At 35.6% G+C, this 12,206-nt stretch overlaps 1 protein-coding gene across 3 annotated transcripts in view; it reads left to right on the top strand.

Annotated features, from left to right (window-relative positions):
* The first annotated feature begins 982 nt into the window (after nt 1–982).
* LOC117411031 (stromal membrane-associated protein 1) overlaps nt 983–12,206 on the top strand; it is an 88,888-nt gene continuing 77,664 nt past the window's right edge. For all 3 annotated transcript variants that reach the window (XM_059025002.1, XM_034018044.3, XM_034018043.3), the window contains exon 1: nt 983–1,279. In XM_059025002.1, the coding sequence (XP_058880985.1) occupies nt 1,162–1,279 (118 nt within the window). In that variant the 5' untranslated portion in view covers nt 983–1,161. The remainder of the gene's footprint in view (nt 1,280–12,206) is intronic.

The following is a 12,206-nucleotide window of genomic DNA, read 5'->3' as shown; positions in this document are numbered from 1 at the left end:
TTTACCTTATTTTTTAAAGTCTGTTTCAATTAATTATAAAAAGTCTGGGATTCCTGAAACTGTTGTGGACTGGTTTGTTCCTTAACAACTGCCAAGAAAAAATATGAAAACAAAACAGATCTTCAAACCAGTGGGGGAAAACAGCTAAATAAGTAATATGCTAATATCAAGGTAAATGACATATTTAGCCTAATTTCTTTAGGATTACTTTAACCTTGGCCCCACAGATTATTATTATTATTATTATTATTATTATTATTATTATTATTATTATTATTATTAATAATAATAATAATAATAATTGTCAGAAATGTATAGTACAGTATATGATTAAAAAACCCAATTTGCTTTAAATCCATATACTGAGTAGAAAAGCTATTCATTTACTGGTACATTGTTTGTTTGGGGGGTTTCCATCACTAGATGATTTTACACTATATACATAACCTAAAAAAATCTGGAAGTTGTACAGTTCTCTGTCATTTTGGGAATTCCAAGACAGCTGCTTAATAATAACTTACAGTAAAAATTATTTATTTCTTAGCAGACGCCCTTATCCAGCCTTTATCCAACTCTAGGAAAAAGGCTCTGCTATTTGAGCAAAACTCAGGTGGCAATGGACACGTTAACAGTTTACACTAGTTTGACAAGTCAGTTTTGGCTTTATAAGCACAAGTGCTGTACATCAGTACTTGCCCCTCAGTTTTGAAGCCCTTCGCGTCATAAAGGTTTGTTAGGAATGACACAGTGATCTCATACATGTACCTGTTGGCGGAGTGATATTAAAAGTCACACATCTATATATTAGGTAGTGGATCTGTGTATGTATGCTGTCCAATATTGTGACATCTGTAATTCACGTAACCAGGTATAATATCCTTTTAGCTTTTTGCCTCCACATTTCCATGCTGAGTGTACACGTTACACTTAAATCCACACAGCGTGGTCTATTTTATTTCAGGCGGATTGGGTATCCTGTAGTTGTAGCAATCGTTGTGGATTATAGTTCCGGTTCCGGGTGTTTCCTGGCTATTGCTTCTCATTCCTGCTGATCAGGTTCATAACCTGGGTAATGACAGTGTCTTTAAGGCGTTTAGTCTAGCCACCATTCTTTGGTAAATTGCATTGTTTCATTTAAAGAAAACAGATACCGGCTGAGAAATGACGACGCGTTCAGAAAGGGAAAAGGCTCAGAAACTGAATGAGCAGCACCAGGCCATCCTGTCTAAAATGCTGAGAGAAGAAGATAACAAATATTGCGCTGACTGCGAGGCAAAAGGTAAAGTGAAACCGACATACTAATCATTCTTATGGTATTTTATAATCAAGACCCATGCTGAACAATTATCATTCCGTTGCTATGCTGAGCGAACGTTAAAATAAGTTCACCTATCCAGTGATGCGCGGTCATGCTGGTATCTGGACACTTTTCATACGTCGTATCGGAAGAAATGTCAATAAGCGTGTGCCGGTGTAGGAGCTGTAGAACTGTACCGGTATCCATCTGGTTGGTCAATGAATGAAAAAAAAATCTATTCAACTGATGGAAGCTTCACGATTTGTACTGTAATAGTAAACGAAGTAACAAGCATCTAGCAAGACAAGCAAAGCTGTTTTTTGTAATCTGGCCTGCAACAAATGACATACTCGCATTACCCTGTATTATTCACACCAGGTTTGTATGTCATTGGCTTTAATTCAAACATGTTCTACATGTAGAAACTTCTTGGGCACAGCAGTATGTCAAGAAGGACTACCATTTTTGTAGCTAAAAATGAAATTAGGAATGTTTTATAACTGAGTAGGAAACTGTGTGTTTTGAAGTGGAAACTAGACTCCCATTGCACAGCACTTTAAGACATCCCATGTTTTACTGTGATCGTAATTAGGTGCGGATGAAAAGTTTGTGTAAGCTCACAGTAAAACCTGCTATGCAACTGAAGTTTAATTCCAACCCTGATTTCAGAGACATGCCTTACTGTAAGTTTGAAAGTAGAATCGGAAATACTTGTAAAAAATCTTTAGACATTGAATACATAAAAAAAAAATGCATGTGATTCTCCATTTCAACAGCATTTAAAGTTTGCAGTTCCTTCCTAATGTCACAATTAAGCCAAAAGAGATATTTACAAAACACATTTATATTCTCTCTCTCTCTCTCTCTCTCTCTCTCTCTATCTATCTATCTATCTATCTATCTATCTATATATATATATAATCTGTATCTCTGTAATGTAATGGTGTGTAGGTAATTGACTAACATAATCTAATTCCCTAAAAGGATTTAAGAGACAGTGAAGTGTCACCATTAACTGCAGGCTTTTTGGATGCCTCATTAAGCATAGCAGTTTAATTTGTTCAAGTAAGCCTCTGTTCCACTTGATGAAAATTGATTTGTGACAGTTGTACTAGGGTCAGTTCTTGGTTATGTTATTATAAGGCTGTCCCTCAGTCTTGAATACACTCAGTCCCAAATATCTCATTCAGAAGCACAGAGCTTGCCTGACCCACGGCCCAAGGCAAAAATTCAGTCATCCAGAGCACACTGATACTTTTATCTTTTTTTCTGGCAACTGTACAGTAGTTGGAGATGCAACTTGAAACCAGACCTAATATACTCTTCGACATTGTCTTTTTACAGCATACTGATACAGAGCTCGAGAATGTGTATTTCGCAGTATCATCAGTCCAGGGTGCGATTTGTCAAATTTCCGGGGGGGGGGGGGGGGGGGAGAGGAAATCACTGAAAATGCAGTCCCAGTGATTAAAAAAAAAAAAATCAGAGCCAGGAAAATCACTCCCACCCCATCCATCAAATTGCACCCTGCATCAGACGACAGTATACACTGTTCAGCATACACAGGCCTAGTGTCAGTATTCTCCATTCAAAATGTGGACCCTTGTCCGTCTGTTACACGCTACATGGTGAATGTGACCGCCATTAGAAAACACACTTTTAAGATAGTATGTTTTCGTTTGGTTCCTTCTATGATTATCATCACCATGTATCATTTTTTCTAAATGTGGCCTTGTTTGCTTAACCTTCTGTTTTATTTTTCCCCCTTCCATTTTAATGTACTTTATCAATGTTTTGAAGCTGTTCCATAATAGATACAGTATTATAATCCAATTGTAGTTTATTTATTTATATTTCTACAGGTATTAATGCTAAAAATAAAATTGTGACTCTACAGTAGAATCAATGTACACAATACATGTGGGTATTATTCTGATTATTCTTATTTATTTCTTAGCAGACGCACTTATCCAGGGCGACTTACAATTGTTACAAGATATCACATTATGTTTTACATACAATGACCCATTTATACAGTTGGGTTTTTACTGGAGCAATCTAGGTAAAGTACCTTGCTCAAGGGTACAGCAGCAGCTGTGTCCCCCACCTGGGATTGAACCCACGACCCTCCGGTCAAGAGTCCAGAGCCCTAACCACTACTCCACACTATGAACCTAAGTAGACACATGGTTAAATCCATTTATCCCTAGTGTGGGCAGAGCACAAAACATTTTGGGGTAACTCTACTGTTACCCCACAGCTCCTCGCACACCTGTAAAGTATGTACTATGTATATTGTGGTGGCTGTTCTACCTTCCAGCTGACAAACACTGTGTCACTGTATTCGCTTCCTCTTAAAACTAAAATGAAAGTAACATCTAAAAAAAGAGAGAGATTCACTTCTTCATAGAAACCTATAAACAAAATGCAAAATGAAAGTCTGACAATTATTTGCTAGAGAAACAGTTTTGCATCTCTTACTGCCAGTGTATGTGCTTGCATGAAAACACATGCAATATCCCATTCTTTTTTTTTATTCTAAAGAGAAAATGTGATCTTGGACAGCTAACTTGTATCACATTATTAAGTGTTTCGGTGACTAGTACATTACACTAAGTTTCAGTTAACTGATTGATTAATGCCAAAGTTATATTTTGGCTCTTATTACGGTAGTTTTACCACTGTAAACCTTTTGCTCTGGCATGCTGATGGCTTAGCCAAGGAAATGGCTTGGTTAAACTTCAAGGTTACTGATAATATATCTAATTGACAGTGATAGTTCAGTCAGACAGTCAGAGTTTATTGAATCCCAGGTCTCAAGTAATTCATGTAACCATTCCAGTTTTGGTAATACAAATTGTGATGTATTATAACTTTAGTTTATTTTAGTTTCCCTGCACAGAGGGTTAGGCTTGTGTTTATGGTGCTCTAAAATAATGTAATTCAATATTTTCTTTACTTTAGGATTTGTTGCTATAATGCTGCACAGGGTCCCACAAAATCCTCCCTACTGCATCTTTTGGTCACTCTGGGTACGTGAATATACAGTAGTAGAGGCTGGTTTGGACATTTTGTACTGAGTGTATCAGTATAAGGGGTATACAGTAATGGAGACATCTGTCAGTCTTTGTTTATGTCAAGCATTTTCATACAGTGGATGTACAGTAGGTTATGATATAATTTTTCATGTTACTGGTAATTTTACAGCACTTGCTGCTGATGATTGTCACTAACATACCTGATTAAACTGTCATGATCCTGATCCAGTATCTGTTGCAGCATGAGGCTATTGTCGTCTGCAAACAGAAACTCAGAGAAGAAAAAATGTTCAGGGAACCCTCTCCATAGCAAGAAAGAGGGAGAGTTTAGCTGATTTGGATGTGATTGCGACAGACAGTAAAAATTCAGTGGATGACAAACACCATTGTTTTTAGTTAAAACGTGTTTTGCACAATAAAACACATTCTTGGTATACAGTACACCAGGGTGTTCTTTCCAAGAAAGAACTCTGCATTGATTTACATACTGTAGCGTCATTGTGTCATCATTCAAATTCTTCAGGTTAATCCTAATCTAGACCATGTTGATTTATGTTTGGATGAGCTCTGACATCTTATTCAATGGGTTTGGTCTATAATAAAAGGTATATATTCAGAACCCCTTGGTGAAACTTTATTGTGAATTTAGGTCATGGTGATCAGACACATGGTGCACACACCTAATTAACTTAGGTGTTGAACTGTTTGGCTGAGTGTGATGAAATAATTTGTTTTCTTGTGCTCGGATGCTGTTCTACACGTTTTTAGTGGCAAACATTTTCAAAATGGTACAACATGTGATGCTGTGATGTGAATTACGGCTCCATTTGGATTTCTTCCAAGAATGTTCATAGATTAATTTTTATTCAACCTGCATGCTCAAGGACAAATTAATGTTAAGCCTTACTGTATAACATTGCCACAGTTACGTCAGACTTTTAGGTAGGAGATCACTAAATTACACTTATGGAGACATTTCTGAAGAAATGAATTTGAGTACATTTTAAAATTAGATTTTTTACAAAAAAAAAAGTTATTTATTGGACATGCACAATCCATCGATTTGTGAAACTGTTAAAACATGAATTTGACAAATATGTTTGTAATGATAGAAATGAAATGCTTATGAGATTGTCTGTACAGTATTTTATTATTTTAAAATAAGACTGTAAATCTCATGACAATGTGTTTAATATATTAATTCATTTATGTATTTATTTTTCAGTGAGCATAGTGCAGGGAAAGAATGTTGCCCTCCCAAAAAATAAATAGCCGTCAGGGTATGAAACAAGGATCCCCCTGCTGCAGCAGTGTTGCAGTTAGCCATCATGGGACAAGAGGTTACAGGGCTCTACATTTAGATTTTTTACTACTGGGCCACTGAGGTAGTGTTTTTACTGGCGCAATAATAAGTACGAAACTGTATCGCTGTGCTCGGCAATAGCAGAGTAATGTATTAGCTTGTGTGTTAGCGCCATTCAAATTTGTTTATTTGTTTAACCATTCTGATTATGTGTATACCATATGTTTAAATGGTAAGAGCTGATCTATTTTTTAAATCTGTGTTGTTGTTTTTTTCTTTACATTTAACATGTTTTGACTAGATAACTCATTTTATTTTTATATTGTCATCTGCAATAAATTCACCCGATGTTTAATTTTTAAACTATTATTGTGTTATATTACATATTGTTATTTTCAGTAAATAAAAGATGAAAAACTAAAGTTCTGGTAGAAATTTTGGCCAGACACCAAAATCGTGCCAAACTCACAAAATAATAAAATATATTCAATCTTTTCTGAAATTTACTTTGTTTAATGCCGACATTAGGAGAACCATGCAGAATCGCGTACTGCATTCTCCTACTTGTAGGCATTCAAGAAATGTATTCATAAATTAGCTTTCTTCCACAGCAATATGGAAGAATCTAAAACATGCTATATTAAAAACCGGAGAAATACATAAATAGCTGCCGTCTTTCAATATGCCTTGCAGGACATTGTAAACACCCGGTTCACACACCACGAGCCGAGTGCACTTGCAAACTGCATTAAATCGGACTCAGTCCTGAAAAAATAACTTTAGCTCGCATGCATATTCGTTCATGATGGCTTTTCATTTCCGTATGTTTAGTAATGTGTACGGTAACCAAAGAGAGTCCACGTCTCAAATAAAAATAAAAAAGTGGCTAATTGAAGCCTTTCAATATATGCTATTATTTCAGCCATATACTGTATTCAAGGTTTGAAAATGTATGTGTACAAATGATACTCATTTTTTTTTTACAAGCAAACCCACAATCGTAAAAAACTGCCATGTCGATATAACGAGTATTACCGTCAGTCTCAGATGCTGACTGTACAACAAATACAACGTGCGGCGGGAAAGTTTGGACGAGTTCAATTACGGTGTTATCGGGGGTAGGTATGTTTTTAAAAATGGGTTTGTAAATTTTGTTTTTTTCAGCTTTTTGGCACACTGACCCATTTTCCTGTGTTCATGAAACGGAAGCCACGTGCACTATACCATATATATTATACAGTTAAAAAATGTTACCAGCCCAGTTGGACCTGTGTTGCTTCATAACTACCGGCCAAACTGTGATCTTTACCGGCCCCGGGCCGCCGGACCTTAGTTAATGTCGAACTTTGTGTTACATAAGAAAAAATAGCTGTGAAATGTTCTACACTGTTTAAAAAATTAATAAATTAAAATAAAATAAACAAAAGAAAAAAAGATTTTGTCTCTGCGGAATTTGATGGAGCCTACTGTAACTATTGTACATGCATTTTGATGGAAAACTATTTAAAAAAAAAAAAAAAAAAAAAAAAAAAAGCATAGAAACCTGACAGGTTATACACAAGTCCTTTTAAAAATCTGGGGTTCAGCAGTTACAAAACTGAAAGAACAAGAAAAATCAAAATTCCACAAAGCAGCAGCAATAGTTGGCAATGATTTCATATATGTGATGCAACAAACTAAAACACCTGTACATCAGCAGTTGTCAGAATCTGGAGAAGGAAGGTAGCAGTCTAGTAAGAGTGCAATGATATGGAGTAATAATGAAGTCAACCTATAGCTTTACAAACCTACTGCCACCCACCTGATCTTTAAGTAGCTTTTTAAAAAAATAAATACGTTGCTAAGCAGTTACATATAAAATAGTTTAAAGGTTTTTATCATTTTGAATGGTTAAATATTCTTCCTAGAACTGGCGGTCAAACTTTACTGGGCTCCTACTGTGTAGACAAAGGCAATTTTAATAGTATTGTTGCATTCAGTTAAATACGTTTTGTTACTGTGTGTGACTGAGGGTTTGTGAATTTAAAAGGATGTTTGTTTGTGTACTCTATTTTTGCTTTGAGGTTTAGTTACGCATTCTATTTATTTAATTTTCATTTGTATGAAGCACTGGTCCGACAGGCAAAGTATAACGGTAAAACTTGTTGTCCCGAGTGTCGGGCGATATGAATTGCACACCCCTGTTCTATATCAACAATCCCATGATTGTCACACAAGAAAATGGCTGTCTAGTCACTAGGTAAATCCATTAAATCCGATGTACTGTTTTCTGGTAACTGCTTATAATCTGTAGTATAAATTAATTAGTATTCCCCAAAATTATAATAAAATAAATATAATTGGTACTGTATAAAAGCACTTTTAATCAAAGGTGAATGATCCATTCAGGTTGCTTTTACTAGAGTCCTTATTGAAGAAATGGTGACCCTTGCACTCTGTGTCCGTCCATCTGCCCCACTGTACCGGGTGAACACAATAACTGCCTTGGTTTTGCATCAGTCTTCACCAAACTCTTATCATAGATGTGCGCTCCCACCATAGCCTTCTATAGACGTTTCAGATTGCATTTGGCTGTAATCTGATAAACTTTTGACTTTGTATGAATATTTGTAACTTGTACATGCAGTCGAAGAGCACTACATTATCACTTTATACCAGATCTGCCTAATGCGCATGCACAAAACGTAGTGGTCAGAAGTTATTCGTTACGTAAGGGTCTACAGTAAACCGTTTTGTTTATTATTCAAGCAATACACATACTGTAGCAGACTATTAACCAAAGTAGCCCTTTTAAATCACTATATGACACACCTTCTCATCTGCAAAGTTACAGAAAGGTAGTAGGCCTGTACTTTGTTTACTGTGAAAAAAATTCAACCTAATCTACAGTACCCCCTTTCATTCAAAAGCAATTTGATGAATTTTCTGGTGACACAACCGGTAAAGATGGAAGAAACACAAAAACTGCACCAGTCAGTGGTGCCTTCTCTGTCTCTTCAGTCTCTTGTCTTTTTTCAGATCTTGATCCTGCAACTTGTGGCCGCTTTTGAAAGATAGTGAGACTTGGGCATTAAACGTTGATACAGTAGCATGGGGTATCCAGCCTTTGTGATTTCTCAACAGTGAGTACCTGGATTTAATATACAATACCACACATTCTTCTGAGAGGTTTTCAAAGTCCCAAGTTATTAAATGTTACATGTTGTAAGGAGGCTTGGTGGTCCAGTGGTTAAAGAAAGGGGCTTGTTATCAGGAGGTTCCAGGTTCAATTCCAGCCACTGACTCACTGTGTGTGACCCTGAGCAAGTCACTTAACCTCCTTGTGCTTTGTCCTTCGGATGAAACCTAAAACCGAGGTCCTATTGTAAGTGACTCTGCAGCAGCAATTGTGATGCATAGTTCACCCCCAAGTCTCTGTAAGTTGCATGGGATAAAAGCATCTGCTAAATGACTAAATAATAATAATGTTTTATGTGTGTAACATTGTTAGGGTTGATATGAAGGGCAATTTGTTTTTCTTTAATGTGCTTAATGTGTTCTTTTTCTGATACCTGATTTTTTAATTTTTTTAAAATTTATTTATTTATTTTTAATTGTGGAATGTATTTTTATTTATTTATTTAATGTACAGGTACAGCCATGTTCTGCAGTCCTTCATACAGTAAAGCACTATTTTATATGTGCATGGCACATGTAAAAAACAGCTCCATGATATGGGAGTACAAAAGGACCTCAGGGCTGTAATTCCACTCCCTCTACCCCGTGTGGTTCCATTGGCCTACTTATCCAGGACAAATTAAATGAATCTCTAGTTTCTCATCCAGTAACAGATTCTGTCTGACAAAACTAGTTCTTATGCAGCAAGGAGTGCAACTGCATTTTGTCTGAACTGGAGTATTCACATGGTGCATGGATGAATTATATACTACCAGTATATAGAACACAATATAATTAATAAAGAATGCTGGCAAAGTCTGATTATGCAACTACATTGTGTTGTATACAAAAAATGGACGTATATTAACTTTTACTTCCAGGCACATGTTTTCTATGAGATGATAACAAGAGCTGAAAAATTAAACCTGTTTTGTAAACCTGCTCATATTACTGCAAACTAGTATCTAGGTTCTAAATAACCTAGTAAAAGACTGCTACTAATGTTAGTTCCTAGAGAAAACCTGTGAAATTCTCTTCAAATTCAACCACTATTACTGTTTATTTTTTACTTCCAATATTTAACTTTCTATTTTTTTGTGTAATCTAAAAACAAATTGAAGGGTTTGGGGCATGAGCCAGCTAGTGTAAAACTTGGATTACAGGTAAACTGTATTCTGTGCCTAGTTCTCTTTTACATGACAAGTGAGCTACAATACAGTAAAAGCCATAATGTGATTTGAGATTTTGTTACATAACAATTGTCACAAATCGTTTAGGTGTTTTTGAAAGACTACAACTGGGGCTGTTAAGTGGGTCTTTGTGATGGATTTACACAGAATGATTAGCTCAATACAACAATTAGTCATTTTAATACCAATGCTTTATTAAACTTTGGTGATAGCATGCAATGCGAAAAAGGTAATAAATGCAATTTTTTACCATTTTTGGAGACAGTCATTTCTTCTGTTTTCTGATCTAACACTGAGCTCTAAATAAGCATTTTATACCTAACCTGTGGTTACATCATTCTTGAAGTGGTCACTGCTAATTTTCAAACGTATTCACAATGCATGCATTTGACACGCACAAACACACGCTGCTAATAAGGTATAGGCCCTATTGCTACTAAAGAATATCAGACACAGACATTGGTACAAAATATTACAAGACACTGACAACCTCCATATATCATACCTAGTGCTGTTTCCTTTCACTGTAAAAATTAGCTTATTTCACAATTTAAACACAATATTTATGAAAGCAGAAAGAAATAGCATTGTCACAATCAAAATTGATCCTTTTCTATAGAGTTATTTAAATACTTAACCGAAAAAACAGTAAATGCTAAATGGTAGAATATTTCATTTGTCTACCATTTTAAAGACATTCTATTTTCAATGAATTTATCAAACAAAATAAAAACATACATGTAAAAATAACAACAAATAAGAGACATGTCCCCTTCTTGTACTGGACAGAATGATCTTTAGAAACATTTCCAATCTTTGATGCAGCTTTGTGTATTTTTTCATTTAAGACATTTTAAAGAAATTGTGCAACTCTATGCAGTGTGTTCAGTCATTTATCAGAAGCAAACTAACCTGCCTGCCAGGTTCCTAAATGCAGTGTAACAGGTAGTGCGTCAATAAGGTAAAAGTTTTTATTAGGATAAGTGGTCAGTTGGTTTTTACTGGTTTGAAAATGGGGGCTGCAGTAATGCCTCTAAATAAAGCTGTATTACAGTTGGTGTCCACTTTACATTAAGTGACACAACATTTTACTTCAGGCCATGTGATAGACACCACTTGCTTTCAGAAAGTGTCTTTACAGTTGATACAGTACACAGCTCTATGATTCTCAATAGTTTCACTACAGGTGGTGTTTAGTAGAAATTAACCATTGCACCGCCACATTGTTTTAACCTCATGATTATTTTACTTCATGTTTACAACCCATGCAATCTAATATGAGATCCCCATGTTATGCCCCTAGGGATTTCTAGTTTTTAAGCCTTTAGTCCACTTAAAATCCTTGGTCCCACTAGAGTGCAGTATGTGAATACCAAACCTAATTGAAATAAAAATAAATGCTGGTGACATTTTCAGAAAATTACATTAATATATATATATATATATATATATATATATATATATATATATATATATATATATATATATATATATATATATATATACACATAAAATGTATATGGAAACAAGTGAACATTCCATATTTAAGTGTACTTTTGATATGTATTGTCAACTAGGCATTTTGTGTCTGTTTATACTGCACAGTCCGACAAAATCCTTCTATTTCGACATTATCCCCTAGTACACTACACTGTAATTGCAGTGGAAAATATAGACCTTTCAAAAATATTAAGTACCAGTTCAGTTTAGATTTACAGTACTGTGGCTTGTTTGCTTTGGAAAATTATGCTGTAAATAAGCAAGAGTGTTGCTACTATTAATAGGATTAAATTGAGGAGTTTTCTGACCAAACATTATTTTGTAATTTTGTTTTTTTACATTTGTGAGTTTGTCCATACAGCACAACCCCCTTCACAGAATCGGAGAGGGAGAGAGAGTGAGCAGCTTCCCCTTGAGAACCAGGGAAGAAAATGACACGAGGAGGTTAAGCTTCTCTCATCACAGTTTGACTGTTTGGAGATAGGAGAATTTAACAAAATGGGCAAACCAGCCCAGTTGTTGGCCACCCCCTAAATGTTGTGCTGCCTGCAAGGCCCTAGGCTATTTCAGAACTTTAATGAGCATGTTAAAATCTTTGATAAGTACATGCAATTCGCAGAGCCCAGGACTAAGAATACCTTCCCAGTTAGAGGTGATATCTTTTTTTAACTTTAAAAAGGGGACCAATCTGATAAGGGTCCTCATTACTCGTGTTGGAAGTG

This window comes from Acipenser ruthenus, chromosome 6 (genome assembly GCF_902713425.1).
Source record: "Acipenser ruthenus chromosome 6, fAciRut3.2 maternal haplotype, whole genome shotgun sequence".
Lineage (NCBI taxonomy): Eukaryota > Metazoa > Chordata > Actinopteri > Acipenseriformes > Acipenseridae > Acipenser > Acipenser ruthenus.
Note: the sequence above shows the minus strand (reverse complement) of the source record. Positions and strands in the feature narration are given on the sequence as shown.